The sequence below is a fragment of the Xenia sp. Carnegie-2017 genome, unplaced genomic scaffold (assembly GCF_021976095.1).
Source record: "Xenia sp. Carnegie-2017 unplaced genomic scaffold, XeniaSp_v1 HiC_scaffold_20, whole genome shotgun sequence".
Classification (NCBI taxonomy): Eukaryota; Metazoa; Cnidaria; class Anthozoa; order Malacalcyonacea; family Xeniidae; genus Xenia; species Xenia sp. Carnegie-2017.
Window position 1 is genome coordinate 5,990,024 of NW_025813483.1, and position 17,546 is coordinate 6,007,569.

At 37.8% G+C, this 17,546-nt stretch overlaps 3 protein-coding genes across 3 annotated transcripts in view; all 3 read left to right on the plus strand.

Annotated features, from left to right (window-relative positions):
• The window catches only part of LOC124442341 (nuclear migration protein nudC-like), a 30,032-nt gene extending 16,772 nt beyond the window's left edge, over positions 1 to 13,260 (plus strand). Inside the window, exons 2-14 of the mRNA XM_046992845.1 lie at positions 375 to 461; positions 1,974 to 2,051; positions 6,632 to 6,676; positions 7,287 to 7,532; positions 7,881 to 7,970; positions 8,321 to 8,338; positions 8,773 to 8,841; positions 9,782 to 9,841; positions 10,726 to 10,791; positions 11,335 to 11,418; positions 11,822 to 11,890; positions 12,642 to 12,691; positions 12,848 to 13,260. Of these exons, the coding sequence (XP_046848801.1) occupies positions 384 to 461; positions 1,974 to 2,051; positions 6,632 to 6,676; positions 7,287 to 7,532; positions 7,881 to 7,970; positions 8,321 to 8,338; positions 8,773 to 8,841; positions 9,782 to 9,841; positions 10,726 to 10,791; positions 11,335 to 11,418; positions 11,822 to 11,890; positions 12,642 to 12,691; positions 12,848 to 12,899 (1,005 nt within the window). The 5' untranslated portion in view covers positions 375 to 383 and the 3' untranslated portion in view covers positions 12,900 to 13,260. The remainder of the gene's footprint in view (positions 1 to 374; positions 462 to 1,973; positions 2,052 to 6,631; positions 6,677 to 7,286; positions 7,533 to 7,880; positions 7,971 to 8,320; positions 8,339 to 8,772; positions 8,842 to 9,781; positions 9,842 to 10,725; positions 10,792 to 11,334; positions 11,419 to 11,821; positions 11,891 to 12,641; positions 12,692 to 12,847) is intronic.
• Positions 13,261 to 13,353: 93 nt separating this feature from the next.
• LOC124442343 lies at positions 13,354 to 17,528 on the plus strand. The gene is made up of 4 exons (XM_046992847.1): positions 13,354 to 13,655; positions 15,893 to 15,988; positions 16,499 to 16,772; positions 16,981 to 17,528. The coding sequence occupies exons 1-4, from the start codon at positions 13,548 to 13,550 to the stop codon at positions 17,205 to 17,207; spliced, it is 705 nt and encodes a 234-aa protein (XP_046848803.1). The 5' UTR covers positions 13,354 to 13,547; the 3' UTR covers positions 17,208 to 17,528.
• Positions 14,018 to 15,603, plus strand: LOC124442344 (BTB and MATH domain-containing protein 42-like). Its single transcript, XM_046992848.1, has one exon. It carries the CDS (start codon positions 14,363 to 14,365, stop codon positions 14,942 to 14,944), a length of 582 nt encoding a protein of 193 aa, XP_046848804.1. The 5' UTR covers positions 14,018 to 14,362; the 3' UTR covers positions 14,945 to 15,603.
• Positions 17,529 to 17,546: the final 18 nt, after the last annotated feature.

Sequence of the window (17,546 nt, forward strand, 5' to 3'; positions counted from 1 at the left end):
ACCGTCACCTGTCTTCATCTACTGTGACCTACTTTGATCTTCTGTCATCTATTGTCACCAACATTAACCTATAATCCCTTACCTTACATGTACCTATCGTCACCTACCGACGTCTACTTTCACATATTCTAACACCTTCATACTGGCGTATGAAGAACATGGAATTATCATACGCAGATAATTATTTCGCCAACAATAATACTTTTACGGCGACAAAAAATCGCACAATTTATGTTCGACAAAAAACGCGCATCAACATTCTCACGTCAAACGCGCATCAACATTCTCACGTCAAACTTTGAATAACGGAAGTACATTCCTAAAAGTATACTTTGCAAACTTGAAGACTTTTGGAGCATTTCATCAACAAAAAGGGCTGAGAAATGTCCAGTGAGGACGTTGAGAAGTTTGACGCTACGTTCTTTGCCATTGCCCAGCAATGCGAAGGTGGAATTCAAGAGGCGAGAATTTCCTGAATTTTGTTTTGTTATGATATAATTCATATTGCATGGTTCATTTACACGGTTTAAGCAACCATCCCAAGGCAACTTTGTGTGATTAATGGCGTTGATTCAATACTGGAAATGTAATGCGTTCTTGTGGTGTCTAAAAACCTTTCCAAAAAGTCCTTGAGTGTTAAATGGCTTACTTTCGAGTGTATGTCAGAATGTTGAGCACGTGGTTTATCGTTCAGATGAGAGTCTATCAAACCAGATTTCATTTTAACTATTACCTCGTGCATTTCTTGCTCGATTCTTCGATTATTTAACAATGCTCTAACTTTTTTCGTATTATAACTCGCTGCATGACAATTCATTGAAAATATCTAAAGAGGGAACAAGTCATACAACCCTTGCGGAGGAAGCCATTTTCATTTTGAAAGTTTTATCGTGTAATGTAACTTTCCAGGTCAACAGCATTCGTTATGTCTTTAGAAATATTTTTTTTCTGCGAGTGACCACCAAAATTATTACATAGCACAGTTTAACTTTCCACATGACATCATGGCTTGTTTTCTTTTGCCAATTTTTTAAAATTCTGATAGACTTTCTTTCATGAGAAAAAGCATCCTTACTGATCAGAGTCAGAGAGAGATAATCTTATCTATGGGGTTCAGTCTATGGGATGATCCAACTTTGTAGCCCAACAGAGTTTTCTATGATTCTTAATAATTTCGAATGACTATTGAAATTGTTACTTTTTGAATATGTAACCAATTCAAATGCAACCTGAACCTCACAGTGCACCGTTGATTATTCGAATGATTTATTAATGATAAAAAACTTATTCGGCTACAGTGTGAGGATCATCATTTATGTTTTCACTACAATGACAGCGAAGTGCCAGGTGGGAAACGGATTCTCAAAATAAATATTAGAGCCCAACAAATAACTTTGAACATAATCATAAACTAACCCATTAATGTCAACTATTCTTTCTCATAGTAACTCCTCCAACCACCCTGCTTCACCAGACGATTTTAAAATCATCTCATCCTGCTCCGACACATTTGACCTCATGATCCACGAAAGCCTCCTCATCTCCAAACTAAAACCTTCACTTAACACTCAAGGCAGCTCCATCCTTCTTAAGCTTTTCTAGTCTCAACACCTCACCCTAACAATACATCACAACATACTTACACAGCCACAGTGATCTGATACCTCAAACTATGTAAATGACTCTCTATACATCTATAATTCTTGTTAACTTCCTTATTAGTCTGAAGATTTCTTGAGTAAAGACGAAACGTCACTATTTTAATAAATTTCATAAAACCAAATTGTTTATGACTATGTTCAAAATTATTTGTTGGGCTCTTATATTTATTTTGAGAATGCAATGACAGCATGAAAAATGCGTGTGAACTGTGAAGTAGAGGGTAGGTAAATGTATAACTTTCTGTTGAGGGCATTGATTGCAACTTTTACTGTGACGTTGTATGTTTTTTGATAATTGTTTTTCATTTGCAGTTGCTTGATGTTTTCTTTGGTTTCCTTGGACGTAAAACTGATTTTTTTACTGGTGCGAACAGGGGTCAGGCAGAAAAGGTAAGATAATCATACATAACCTCTTTTGATTGTGAAGTGTTTATTACAGAATCATTAAAGTAAATGGTTTGAACCCGGGAGTATCGTTACATGTTTGTAGATGTAGATCGTCCAGGTTGGTATAGTCTTGAGAAGGACTGTTTTCGTTGTTGTTGACTGACGTTTCGACAACCTTAGCGGTAATCATTTTCAGAGTCAAAAGAAAAAAAAATTTACTAATCTGGACGATCTACATCGACAAACATGTAAAGAATTATTGTCAAACCCTCAAATGATCTTCGTGGCCATTTTCTTGGTTGAATAAATAGACAAACGTTGTATCAATATGCAATTTTATGCATCTTTTTATAAGTATGGATGTTTTATGCACCTTTGGTGGATGTATAAAAATTTGTGTTGTTTTTGAATCAAATAATTCTTTTCAAAAGCTTGCTGGTGATTTTTTTTATAAACGTATTTCTTTGCATGGGCAAATAACTATCCAAAACTATGGCCATCTGAACGGTTGAAAACATGCCTAAAAGAGGAAGACCAAAAATTGTTAGCTACTCAAATAAATACTTCGTATTTGGAATCAGACACTTTTAACTATTGTTGAAATTATACAAAGAGAATGATCATCCTGTGTTGGAATAAATTATCATATTTAGCATGAATATGATGAAACAAGAGGTGTGCATTGCATTGTGGTTGACAATGATTCTTTAAGAAACTGGAATAGAGTAAACATGATTGGGAAATGAAGCAATAGTGGGTTCACAATAGTTTTTTAAGGGTGGGGTGGGTGGGGTTCTCTAGTTTTAATTAGATTTTTGTTGCTAATTTGTTGCCATAGCATGCCAATGTTTTTTTCTCAAATTTTTTTTTATTTATCATTAAGAGATTTTTGGAAGTATGCTCCATTAAACACTAATCACATTTCCTTTACTCAATTGCGAACACATTCTCTTGAATCCATCCCTGCAATGATGTCGTCTTCTGTATCCAGGCTTCCCCCTTCATGTACCCATTACCCCACCAACCTATCAAATACAAAAAAACTCCATACCTAACTAGTAAGTGTACTTCCCCCTTTTCTTCCCTCTTCATTATCCTGGGCCGTGTGGTTGCCGGCTTAGAATTGCGCCAACGTATCCTCTGCGTGTCGTAAAAGACGACTAAAAGGGGTTGGTGTAAGGAAGGGCATCCTACCGTAAAACTTTTGCTCCAACAAAATTCATGAACTTTGAAAAGAAGATATGGCCCCCAGTCCCCTTCAGCCCTTCAGTGGGCAGAATCTCCGGATCGAATGTTGGGAAGTGTCACCCTTCAGGTGGGCACAGTGAACGTTGGGACAATGAAGGAAGGAGTGCAGAAGTGGCGACATGTTGAAGAGAAGGAAAGTTGATGTGTGTGGGTTTCAGGAGGTAAGGTTTAAAGGTGAAGGTACGAGAGTCATAAAGGGTGAAGATAATGGAGCGAGATTTAAGTGGTTTTGGAAGGAAACGGAAGTGGCACGAATGGTGTTGGCTTTGCGATAAGAGAGGATTGGGCGAAGTCGGTTGTAGCAGTGAAGAGTTTGGACAGAGTCCTGAGAGTTGATGTAGTTATTGAGGCGAAGTTGTGAGTTTCGTTGTGGTGTATGCTCCGCAGGTGGACGAAGTGCGGAGGAGAAGAAAAAGTTCTACGACAGCGTGTATGCAGTGAGAGCAGACATTAGAGGGCGATGTGTGATGCTTGGTGATTGGAACGGTCATGTGGGAAGCGTAAGAAAAGGATACTGTGTGCATGGAGGTTTTGAGTTGGTGATATGAATGCTGAAGGCGAGGCGATATTGGAGTTAGCAGCAAGTGGGGATGGTGAATACGTGGTTTATAAAGGAAGAAAAAAAGCTTAGACGTATGAATCTGGTGGAGTAGGACGGTGGTGGATGAAGAAGAGAGGAATGGATGGTGGATGGAGAAGAAATGACCAGCTTCAAGCTGCTGGTCATGGACTGGAGAATCAGAAGGTGAAGAGGAGAAATAAGTTGAGGGTAAAGGCAGGCTTTTGGCCATGGAAGTTACGATCGATAGAAGGGAAGCAGTGTTTCCGTGACGAAATTGCGACATTGAATATTGAGGGTGAGACGGTGGAGGAACGATGGACGTGCTTGGAGAAGGGTGTTTTAACGCGGAGAAGGTATGTTTAGAAATAAAGGCGGTGTAGTAGAAGAACAGGTATGGTGGTGGATCAACGAGTCAGCGAAGTGATTGGCGGAAAGCTGGATTTAAAAGGTGGAGAAAGTCGCGGACTGAAGCAGATAGATCGATTATCCGGTTCAAGAAAAAGGCGCGGAAAGGAGGTGGCTAAAGCGAAAAAGGCATCAGTGAGCTTCCGTAAAATGCAGGAGAATGGACGAAAAGCGTTTTGCAGAACGGCTAGAAGGAGCAAAGAAGGAGAAGAACGATATTTTTTGCGCCCCGGGCGCAGAAACCGATGGGGAGTTGAAGGTGTTATTGGAAAGAGGTTAGAAGTGTGGAGGGCGTACTGTGACCGTTTTGATGAATGTAGAGAATGAATGGAATGGAGAAGGAAGCGGATGAAGTTTTGGGGCCGTGGGAAATGGTGACTGTTGATGAGGTGGTGGCGGTCTGCAAGATGAAGAAAGGAAAGGACTGGAGTGAAATGAGAAGGAAATATGGACAATGAGAGTTAGAAGCGAATGGAGGGGCTCAAAGATGGAAATGGAACGGAAGAAAGGAAAGGGAGTAGTGAAGGGGAACAGGAAGATGGAGGAAGGAAGATGGAAAGAAGGTTGGAAGTTGTTCGGATGGGGAAGAGCGGCGGATTCATACCGGGAGAGGAACGATGGATCGTGTTTTGTGCTTGAGACAGCTGCAGGAGAAATTTTTGGAGAAGGATGGAGAATCAGCGGTGTTTGTAGATTTGGAGAAGGCGTTTGATAGAGTTCCGAGAAAGGTGACTGAGTACGCGCGCTGCGTAAGAAAGGTGTGACAGAGAATATGGTTCGGGCAGTTATGGAGACTTATGAAGGTGTAGAGGCGGTGGTTACGGAGGAAGGTGTTAGATCTGGTGTTTTGAGGTGTTGGTGTTCATCAAGGTTCAGTCTTGTCGCCGTTACTGTTTGCTTGTGTGATGGATACCAAACAGAGGAAGTGAGAAGAAAGAAGGATGCTGGTGTTTGTTGTATGCAGATACACTTGTCTTTCTGGTGCGGAGTCGAAGAAAAAGTCATGGAATGGTACCGAGAATGGAAAAACGGCAATAGAAGTCAAGGGACTGAAAGTGAATGGAGGCAAAGACGAAGGGCATGAGATGCTCGAGGCAGGTGGAGGTGAAGGACAGGATAAATGGCCATGTGTGTGGGAAAAGAGTTGGAGGAATTCGATAATGTGTGGAAATGCAGTAAGTGGGTTCATGGAAGATGTTCAGGTGTCCGTGGTGCATTGACAAAGTAACTGATTTTGAGTGCGGGACGTGTCGAAGTGGTGGGCGAGTCGCGATTGAACGGTTTGAACTGGGTGACGTGAGTTTGGAAGGTGTATCGGAGTTTAAATATCTGGGCGATGTGCTAAATGATGGTGGAGGGTGCGAGCAAGCGGTGAGGAACAGAGTTCAAGCAGCGTGGTGGAGGAGTTAAATGGAATAAAGGGAAGGGGAAAGGCATAATGGAAGGAAAGAGGAAGATGGAAAGGAGAATGATGGATGGATGGAAGTGAAGAGATAGAGTGAAGTGAGAATGGAAGGAGGGAAGAAAGCTGAAATTGCAGAAAGTTGCAGACATTAAATATGAATGTTGATGGAGTCCGCAAACGAGGTAGACCGAGAAAGAGATGGATGGATGCTGTGAACAGTGATATGAAGGCGATGGGTATAACGAGAGATATGGCGAGAGATAGAGACGTTTGGCGTGGAAAAATTCATGGACCGGTCAACCCCCCTAGCGGGGATTAATACTGGCCGGTATATAAATGTTGTTTGTTTGTTGTTTGTTCATTATCCTATCAAGTACATAACAACTCCATACCAAACTAGTAAGTGTACTTCCCCCTTTTCTTCCCTCTTCATTATCCTATCAAGTGCATAACAATCCTATACCTAACTAGTAAGTGTACTTCCCCTTTTTCTTCCCCCTTCATTATCCTATCAAGTACATAACACAACTCCATACCTAACTAGTAAGTGTACTTCCCCCTTTTCTTCCCCTTCATTATCCTATCTAGTACATAACAATCCCATACCTAACTAGTAAGTGTACTTCCCCCTTTTCTTCCCCTTCATTATCCTATCTAGTACATAACAATCCCATACCTAACTAGTAAGTGTACTTCCCCCTTTTCTTTCCCCTTCATTATCCTATCAATTACATGACAACTCCATACCTAACTAGTACGTAAATGCACTTCACACTATCTCCTTCGCCCATCGTCTTATAAAATAGACCATTACTACGTAACTAGTCACTTGCGACGGAATATTTTTGTACAATTGGAATTTCGACGGATGGAAAACTAACCTTGGTTCCTAATGTTATATGATGCGAACAAGACATCTTGCTTTCACCATGTATAACTGAAATCCATCTTTTCTGCTTTTAGATTATTTTAGATAAATTTAAAGAACACGAGAAGAAGGCCGTCAAGGTAGGCTATGGTAAAACATGAACGATTTTTCACTCTAGGGTAAAGAAACGCACGATTTTTTTCTTTTGGACTGATGCACGAGAAAGCTGAGCATAATAAGTTTTCATTACGTTGCTCTTTCGAAATTATAATTCTTTCACGAGCGGGCAAAATGAATTTCGTAATAAGGCAAGAAAGACTTCCCAAACCGCAGCTGCTGTAAATCAGCGTTGGCCATCTTTTATAAAATTGAATCAAAGCAAGAAACAAGTTTATGAGCTGCTAACTTCCTTTTCAATTGATTATACTATTTGAAATTTTAACGAGAAAACCGCTAATTTCGTTGATTGCCAATACGGTATCACTTAGTCCCGATGCAGCAAGCAGCAACCACAGGCTCGGAATTTCCCACTTACCAAGCATGCGCAGAATATCCAAAGTGGATTATTCAAACTGGAGAAGTTTTGAGACGGTTACATTACGAAATGTCCTACGTTAAATGGTTCGGTTAATAGTGCCACTTAAACATGTGTTGCTGAAAACATTCGGTGTTGAAAGGCCTGAGATTTTACTAATCCTTAATTTCAAGATGTCTAAGGCTTGGCGTGTACATTTATTTTGTTGCTTTTAGGCAAAGGAGAAGGAGAAGAGAGAACAGGAAGAAAAAAAGGCCGCGAAGGAAAAAGCAAAGAAAGCGAAAGAAATGGAGGAAGGTAAGAAGAAGAAAGAATCTGCTGACGAACCAAGGATAAAAGAACTGACTGATGAAGAAGCGAAAAAATTAGAAGAACAAATAAACTTAAATAACGGAGAGACTATGGATGACGAAACTGATGTGAAAGCGCCCGAGAGCAAGACAAATGATAAGGATAATAAGGTTTATATCCTATATATTGGTGTTTTTCATTCTACAGTTGATTTTGTAGTTTAGTTGGTAGAACATTTGAAGACAATGATTTCCTTGTTACTATACCTGAGTACATCACAACAACGTGTTGTTATTATCTACGATATTAAGATATGAAAGAAAATAGACTATGTTTTGAAATATCATCATAGTCTACCGCTGGTCTTGTTGCTATTTGGTAGAACATTGTACACCATGATTATCTTGTTACTTTACCTGAGTACATGAAAGAAACTGGAACTGTGTTTCTTAGTATCATCATAGTCCACAGAATACATGGATTATACAATTGCATCATTAATAATTTCCATCATTCAGAATGATAGCGATGAAGACGAAGATTCCAAAGGCAAACTAAAACCAAATGCTGGAAACGGATGCGATCTAGAGAACTACAGCTGGACACAGGTTGGTGCTCTTGAACTCCCGTCGTTATAGTCTGATAAACTTATTATTTCTTGAGTTCTGTGTCACAGCATGCGTAGAATAACACAGGTTTGAGTTTTTCTGGAGCTCGTGTATCCACTTTGTCTGATGACTTTTCAAACTTTATTTCCAACTTTAATAGGAGATTTAGAGTTTGTCCTCCGAAATCGATAACTATTTTAATGAAAGCGGGAGGTGTCACGTTTTAAACTTTTCATATCACTCACCTTCTAATGGCTTCACTATACTGTGTTATTTCTGTCTACAGTAATGTAACGATACTATTTTCAAACTATTTTTCCTAATCATTGCTATTTCATCTCCTTTCTCAGGTTCTTTCTGAACTGGAGGTACGTTAATGAAGTCGGGATTACTTTTTAATTACGTCATTATGTATTACGTCATCATACACGTTCGTCATTGCAAGCATGGGCAATTGGAAAATTTTATCGACGTTGTGAAGACTATTGCGAAAACTGTTAATCACTGAAACGTCAAATTGATTTTAATGTTGAAATTATTACTGGTAGTTGTGGCCGTTTGTTAACATTTGCGAGTCTTGCATGCTTTTTTCTCGAAGATATCGGTAGATTTCTGAAAGATTTGTTTCTAAAAGCAATTTTTAAGGACCTGTTTCTTACAAATTTGACGTGACAAAATGATCAGTTTGAAATGGAATTTAGGAGATAGTTTCGTCACGAGTTTGTTGAATGGTCGAAATTTGCGTCCTAAACTTTGGTAAATTTTTCGAACTGTCTTTTACTTTATTTCTTTATTATTACAGCTAAGAGTACCGTTGAAGGTCAATTACAAAGTCAAAAGTAGAGATGTTGTAGTCGATGTTAAGAAGAAGGTAAGTCAAAAGTAGAGATGTTCTAGTCGATGTTAAGAAGAAGGTATATATTTTTTTATATGATGCTTTTATAATCAAAGGACGAGACATTTAAGTAAATAATGATTATGGTGAGTCCAGGATAAGTGATAATAAATTTTAGCAGCGCAATTTGAAATTCAGAATACCATTATAAAATGGAGATGACTACCGCTAAGGTTGTCGAAACGTCAGTCAACATCAACAACAATAGTCTGTCTCAGGACTATACCAACCTGGACGATCTACGTCCACAAACATGTAGCGAAACTGCCAGGTTCAAACCATTTAGTTTATGACAAAGTTAGTGGTGCAAAATCTTTTTAACTCGTCAACTGATGTTTCGAATTGTTTTTGACGTATCCAAGATCACGATGTTGTTGTTTATTTTGACTGACACTGTATTTGACACTGTTTATGAATGGTTTTAATGTAAAGTACGCTACAGAAATAACAAATCCAAACACCAAATAGTTTCTGTTTATCGCTATTGTCTGATTCACCCAATCAGGTAAACTATTCATTTCAGTCAGGTACTTAAAGAATGCTTCTTATACGGTTGTACTAGTCGTCTCAATTCACTCGTTTCAGTTTTCTGGATACAGCTCAGTCTTATCTGTTTCCGTTCTAAGGACGACTGAGAAAACTGAAACGACTCCGGGCGACTATTCGAGAACCAGGCTTATCTGACACTGACCGTGTGGGGTGCATTTTTCTATGACAACGAAAATACTGGATGTATACATCAAAATTATAAAGCGTACCTCATTTAACGACTGCATTTTACCAACGTATGCAGAAAAACATATATATTGCAAGTCATTTTTGTTGTAACCCATTTACTCAGTCGAAGATATAAAAAGTTGCAACGAAAATAGTTGTGTCTCGTGTTTTTCAATATTTACGTAAATTGTATTTTCAGACCATCAAAGTTGGTTTAAAAGGTCATCCTCCCATCATCGACGGTGAATTATATAAAGAGGTATGTGCGATGTTAGTTATACACGTGTTTTGTTGTTTGGAAATTGTTTGGGCGAAGATTTGCATTGTGGGATATTTAAATGAAGATTGACGTGTTAACTGTCACCTTACGCAGCTAAGACTTTGTCCTGCAGTCACCTTTAAGTTGCTCTCTGCAATCTTAGAAACAGCCTTGGAACGATTTTGGCTGAAAACTAGCTTAAGACAATTACTTTTGAGATTTGATCTTTGCAAGTGCTTGAATTTTCCAACTTGAATACAATTTGCAATATTCTGTTGATATCTAACTCATCGTACTCCATAGGCAACAACATGTGGCAATTGTTTTACATACAATTAAGTTGCCAGCATTGTGTCATTTGGCAACAACATGTGGCAATTGTTTTACATACAATTAAGTTGCCAGCGTTGTGTCATTTGGCAACAACATGTGGCAATTGTTTTATACAATTAAGTTGCCAGCATTGTGTCATTTGGCAACAACATGTGGCAATTGTTTTACATACAATTAAGTTGCCAGCGTTGTGTCATTTGGCAACAACATGTGGCAATTGTTTTACATACAATTAAGTTGCCAGCATTGTGTCATTTGGCAACAACATGTGGCAATTGTTTTACATACAATTAAGTTGCCAGCGTTGTGTCATTTGGCAACAACATGTGGCAATTGTTTTATACAATTAAGTTGCCAGCATTGTGTCATTTGGCAACAACATGTGGCAATTGTTTTACATACAATTAAGTTGCCAGCGTTGTGTCATTTGGCAACAACATGTGGCAATTGTTTTACATACAATTAAGTTGCCAGCATTGTGTCATTTGGCAACAACATGTGGCAATTGTTTTACATACAATTAAGTTGCCACCATTGTATTATTTTTATAGGTGAAAATGGAAGAATGTATATGGGTTTTACAGGATCAAAATACTGTTGTAGTTACGATAGAAAAGGTCAGTCCTTGTCTCCATGGAAACTTTGCAGTATTGCAGTTAGTTGAGAAAATTCGAACGAGTCATACATACAGTACAGTAGATAGTGTAAACTTTCCATAATGTGCACGGCTTCAATTTAGACTGTGAAAATGCTTCGGCTTATTTAAGGTGAGCATTGTAAAAACTTTAAAGTGATAAAAGACAGTTTCCTTGGATGTTATAGTTTATTACATGCGAAGAACTCTAGTAAATAAAAGACATATTTCGAAAGCAAAAATTTCTGTTTTCGGTCCATGCCTCCCGATACCGTGAAATTAAAGGACACTAGAGCGTCACATATAGAGGTTTTGAGGGACATTTCGGCCCCTCCACGCTATCCTACTTGAGGATAGTATCCTACTTGAGGATAGTATCCTACTTGAGGATAGTATCCTACTTTAGCATTCATGTAATGGAACTGTTACAAGCTGTATACATATTGCATGGCGGGAAGAGTTAACATACGTAGAATCAATGAAATTAAGCATTTAGAAGCAACTAAGTTGTTGTTTACAATTGTAGGTGAATAAAATGGAATGGTGGTCCAAAGTGGTCGTCACTGATCCTGAAATAAACACGAAAAAAGTTCAACCAGAAAATTCGAAGGTAACTTTGTTGTTCAATTTTTCTGGGTATTATCCGGGAACTTGAAATGAAACAGCACTTTCGTTTCCAATTTTTCTTAGACCGCTTGCCCACTTATTTAACAGCTCAGTTCAATTGTTTAATTCTGTTTTAGACAATACACTTTGATCTATCTTCAGATTTGCCGACAGGGGAGAGGGCAAACAGGGGCATCTTGCTTTGATCACTCCCTATTTCTCTGCGTTATCTACTGATATTCCGTGCATGCTGTTAAATAACGATAAATGTGTCCTTATCAGTTTCCGGCTACTGTGTTAGCTGTAAGGTCCGAGGATTGATTTTAATTCCTGAAACGACTTCAAACTTCAATAAATACACGGTATGGTACTGTCATGAGAACAGAGATTTCTCCCTTTCCTTTTAGTTGTCTGAGCTTGATGGTGAAACACGTGGTATGGTTGAAAAAATGATGTACGACCAGAGACAAAAAGCTGTAAGTCTTTTCCCATCATGCATATTTTTAAGAAATTTTTATGCAAAATCTTTTTGATAATCGCATCTGTTAGATAGATAAAAGCATCAACAATGGGCTGTTCAAACCACTTGCGACACTTTCCGATGACTCATATATTCGTGAAGTGTCGATATGCTAGTACATAGCATCATTTTCTGTCTTCTATCGTGATCTTTCAACTGTGCTTAATGAGATAATTTTCGTAAAATACGCCAACGATTAGACATTTTATAAGTTATTCTAAGCAGAGCTCTCTATTTGTAAGCCGTTAAAAGTAGGAGATGTTTGTTTTATAATTGAAATACAATTGTTAAAAGTTATTGGTGGTTTTCCATTATGAAAAATGTAGTCCATCTCTCATCGAACTAAATATACATCTAGAATGATAGGTTAAGGTAAATATGTCTGTACTGCTAGAAACAAAATATATTTTCAGACACGCGTGTTAAGTCCCGTATTTTTGCTTACTGATGTAATGACTTTTATATGGGCCGTGCATTGAAAGACTGGAACTAGTTGGATTACTGGCTTCCAACTTAAAAGCAGGTCGTCTTCCAGTTATATCCAGTGGAGGGTGGATTTACTGGCAGGGGGGAGGGTGTGCGCAGAGATGTATAACTTGCGTTGGGTTTTTTGTTTGGAGACTGTGGTGTCTACATAAAATATGTCTATGAGGCTGCTTTGTTGTTGTGTAATGTTAAAACCTGCTCTTTTTTTCTTTTCATATTAGATGGGATTACCTACTTCGGATGATAAGAAAAAACAGGATGTTTTGAAAAAGTAAGCGATTTCACTTTCTTTGCTTTAAACGACGAGTGCAGTGATTTCACTTTCATTGTTGTGAATGACGGACGCAATGCGATTTGCTTGTTCCAGATTCGATAATCTTTACAAACGACAAAGCATTGTAACTTCTTTATCATTTTGATCGTTTAGATTCATGGAACAGCATCCAGAAATGGATTTCTCACAGGCTAAATTCTCATAATCATGCAAGCTGTTTTTCATGCATATTGTACTGTCTGGAACATGTTTTCATACAAATTTCATGATTTTTCGTTTGACTATGCTCAATGCTGCCGTAGAAAAGGAAAGTAGCACAAAATATCAATGTTTACTGCCATTATAAGTTGTCAATTCTCGCCTATCAATAGGTCCAATGGTGGAGCTTGCGTTTGGTAAAATAAGTGATAACAGCTCGTATGTATTTACGTTTTGAAATAATTTGCACTCAATTTGATTGGAAATTTTGAATTTATAATTAAGCTGCTATAATTTATTTTATCTAAAACGGTGTGTCTGCTCCGCAGATATGTTTATTAAAACTCTGTAATTTGATGCAAGGCATACATCTTGTGTAAAATTTTCACGTCATATTTGTTTTGCTCGAAGCGATCACGGTTTTTTCCAAATTAAGCCCAAACTCATCAACACCGTCGGTGACTATTATATTGATCGTCAAAACAAGTCAACGTAATATTATTCTAGATAAAAAGTTACTCCAATAGCAGCTGCTCTTTATGTATTCATGTATAAGTTGACAGTAGCCCACTTCGTCTGACTGTGATGCCATCAAACTTTTCTTAAGTACTAAGACATTGCATAGCGATCAATTATTGGCTTCAAAGGCGGGAAAATGAGTTCTTTAAAAGATGTTGTGTTTAAACTGCGAGATATTGAGCCTGCAATGGTGTCGGCTTGGAAGGAAGCGTTTCATTCCATTCGTTTTGATTGTAATATCGAGGTTAGTTTCCTTAATTTAGTGCGTAAAAAATCTGGCGTCTTTGTCTCCATTTACTTAACGTAATATTTGAAATGAAAAGCTTTTCTTCTTGGTAATTTGTCTCATTTATACTGCAGTATATGTAAACTTTCGGTAAAACGTCTTTGTTTGATTTTATCTATTGCGCGTTATTTGTTGTTCATGGCCAAAATGCATCTCAACTATACAGAACGTTGTTGTACTCCGTGCGTACCGAATTCTCAAGGTAAGTGCGACGGTAGATGTCCTTCAAATTTTTAAGTGAGGCAACTGATTCAGACAGACGACAGCACACTTCATGTATGCCGAATACAAGTTCCAGAACTATTCGTGATAAACATGGTAAATTACCCATAACAATGTCGAGTTTGAAACATCTGTTGTTTCTTTCTAATTTTCTACAACGAACTCATCTGCGAAATGATATTTTTCATAATAGAACTTTCTCGCACTACGAATGTTTACTCTACAGCGCTTCATACAGGCTACCGGTATCACCCTCACCTTTGGGGGCTATGTTATTGGGAAAGGGGAAAGCATGACGGTCGTATGAGGAAATTGAAGCTTTTTAGGGAAAATGAGCAGGACATAGTGGCAGCACTAATTATTTACTGGTTACGTGAAGTACAAGGTACAAGTGGTACAAACCGACTAGGGAAAAACATTTTTTTAACAATAAATTTTGTGTGATGGCATTTCAATTCACAGCCCCAGAAGCAATAAACACAGACGTCGCTATCAACGAAAATGAAAAAACTCAAGAAGCTGTAGCAGTGGAGGAGAATAATGCTAAAAGTTCCGAGCGCACGAGTTGCTTCTCAAAGTCATGGAAAGGTAGTGACGTAATTCTTCAAGTTGAAAGTAAAGATATTCATGCTCATCGTTTTATTTTGTCGATGCAATGTGATGTGTTTGAAGCCATGTTTAACAGTGAATACGCCGAGACAACGAAAGAAAAGGTCGAGCTGAAAGACGATAAATACGAGCCAATGATCGATTTCTTGTTATTATTGTATCCGGCCAATATGATGAACGAGGAAGTGAAACTGCGCGACGAAAATATTCTACAAGTTCTCGAAATAGCAGACAAATATGGAGCAATAAATGTTGTAAAGCAATGCATGAAGAAGGTAAGAAAGATTCGACCAAAGACAGCGATGCATTTACTGCCGTATGCTGCAAGATTTAACCTACCGACGGATGTTATAACCGATGTGATTGTTCGCCATGTTTCAGCGAAAGATTTAAAGAGTTTTTTCACACGAAACTGATACTGATCTTTTTTTGCGGTCAGTAATTAAAAAATGTGAGCTTTTAGAGAGTATTGTAGAACGAGGAAACACTTTAATAATTCAACTAATTCAAAATGTTCTACAAAATTGCGAGACAACTCAGACAACTGCTTCCTGTCACGACATGGGTTTTTCCTTGTCAAATAGTTCGAGTAACACTCGATACCTTGCCAGTAACAGCATAGGATCAAAAGGAAAACAGAATAAAATCATAAAATTTGCATTACCCTCAGATAAACGTGTGAACTGTTTGAAACATGGTGTAGGTTATCTCGAGGATTTCAATGAAGCGAGAAAATGCGAGAATTGTTTGTTGGCTTACGAGAAGAATTACGTTGTTAATTGTGCGAAGAGACTTGTTCATTGGAACGATAAGAAACTATCCATCCTTGAATTACTTAAAGATAGTGATGACATAACAGCATATAGAAACCCAGTGGGCAAAACAGCGCTGAAACAATGGTCATCTCGAATGACTGAATGAAAGATCGTGTACCTCCGAATTAAATGTAATACTAAATACAATGATAAATACAATTAATCAGTAATTAATATAATTCTATCAGTCTCAAACTTATTGTAAATAGATTTAAACTATCAATGATTTGCGTTTATATCTATAAAAATCCACATGCAAATACGCGTCCATCTTTTCATGTTGTGAACGCGAACGCTTTAAAAAGGGGGTCCAGCACTGTGCGTATGTTTTAATGCCTTTGTTGTCGTATCTGGTCTTTTTTAGGGCATTACACCACTACTAACACAAAAGTATATTTTACGAAGTCACCATTGCTATGGTTACTCAGTTTAACTCCCCATAATAGTAAATAATGGTGCATTTGTAAAAATGATATCTAGCGAAGCTAAAAGATTTTTTGGGCCGCCTATGAAATATACCGCTTGAGTTTCAAATCATTTTCTTGTCAGATTTCTTGTGGTGACATCTTCAATGACGCTCCGTGGGCAGACGCCATTGTCTCGCCTTCGAATAGTTTTGGTTTTATGGATGGTGGAATCGACTTGGTAGGAAAACATAACGTACTTATAATTTACTGCTGAAATGAAAACGCGGGATCATCGTTGGACTTTTTGACGATGATTTTGATTTAGAATTCCAAACATTAAACTCTACTGAATCTACAACTGATAAAGTAAACTATTGAACCATTAAAGTGGCAGTATAGTGGGACCGGTCGCACGAAGCCTGGATAGCGTTATCCATTGGATAGCGAAAATTTTCAAACTTGTAAAAAAGTGTTATATTTTTCTTATGACAAAGAAATTTTGTATTCTTGGAAACAATGTTTTATTTCAGTGATTGCACAGCTCAAATCGCATTAGTTCAGAAAAATTTTGGTATCCAGTGGATAACGCTATCCAGGCTTCGTGCAACCAGCACCAGATCTGCAGCAATCACTTAACGGAATGAAAACCAACTTTTTTAAAAATTTGCCACACGAAGGGTTAAAAAAACTACCAACACAAAACTGAAACCTTCAAATCCGTAAATAATATATATAATTATGTTCACAGAGATATTCAGAACATTTTGGTTGGCAGCTTCAGGAGCGTCTTCAGAATATCCTAAGAAATGAGCATTTTGGCGAGCTTCCTGTTGGCGAAGCCATAATTCTTCAAACATTTGAAGACGACCAGCCTGAGGTTGAACATGATTGGATGAAGTGCAATGACGTCAATGAGGGTTATCCAATCAAGTTCGTTATCAGCTCTCCGACGACAAGAGTTCCAGCTGACGTTAATAATACTGTAAACGCTTATCTTGCATTTAGAGCTGTATGTGTGGCTGGTAAGTGAAGAAACGTTTTCTTATTCTTCATGCATTAAGAAAATTTGGTTAGCTAGCGACGAAATTTTACAGAAAACTTTCCAAAAATTGTAAGTTTGAAAATGACTTAGTGACTTTGGGTTAAAAACTTTAACATGCAATATCTTAACTAGTATAACGCTCAGCGGACGCGTTTGATTTTTGAAATTTTACGAATGACTTTTCATAGTACATCGACATAATCAGACCGTAAACAAGCAGACTATAAGAAGTGTTCTATGTCCAGGTCTTGCAACCTCAGGTGGTCAAATGTCGTTTGAGAAATGTGCCATGCAAATGAAGATCGCTTACGAAGTATGCGTTCTTAAAGACTGCAAAGCTATTTTGAAGCCGGAGTCATTACTTGATGCTCTCAAACATCATTTGTCTATGGAAGAAACGGATCGTCTGGCCTAATTCATCTTCCGTTTAACAATGGAAATAGAAACGAAAAAATAGAAACAATTTTTGGGAATCGTTGCTCCAAAGTAGTTCGTATATGGACCTATGCTGGTTTTGTTTAGAATATTCAGAGTCTGTAATATGTTGAGACTGTAACGGACTCATTGTAGATCAGAAACATTACTATACATATGTTTCCAATGGAAAATACTTTTATAGCTGATACTAATGGTAATGTTTTCGTCTATTTAAGAATATTTTTTGAAATTATGGCAAACAGCGCTGTAATGTTTAAGTATTTTGGAGTCAAAATCATCAAGTTTATTATATACTGAATGCTAGTGTTAGTAGTTA

Bases quoted from the DNA above. Each gene is read 5' to 3' on its own strand.
- LOC124442343 (XM_046992847.1), top strand. From the start codon at position 13,548: ATGAGTTCTTTAAAAGATGTTGTGTTTAAACTGCGAGATATTGAGCCT. The intron at 13,656-15,892 runs GTTAGTTTCCTT...TTTTCTTGTCAG, and splicing joins GTTTTGATTGTAATATCGAG to ATTTCTTGTGGTGACATCTT. The intron at 16,773-16,980 runs GTAAGTGAAGAA...GACTTTTCATAG, and splicing joins TAGAGCTGTATGTGTGGCTG to TACATCGACATAATCAGACC.
- LOC124442344 (XM_046992848.1), top strand. From the start codon at position 14,363: ATGGCATTTCAATTCACAGCCCCAGAAGCAATAAACACAGACGTCGCT.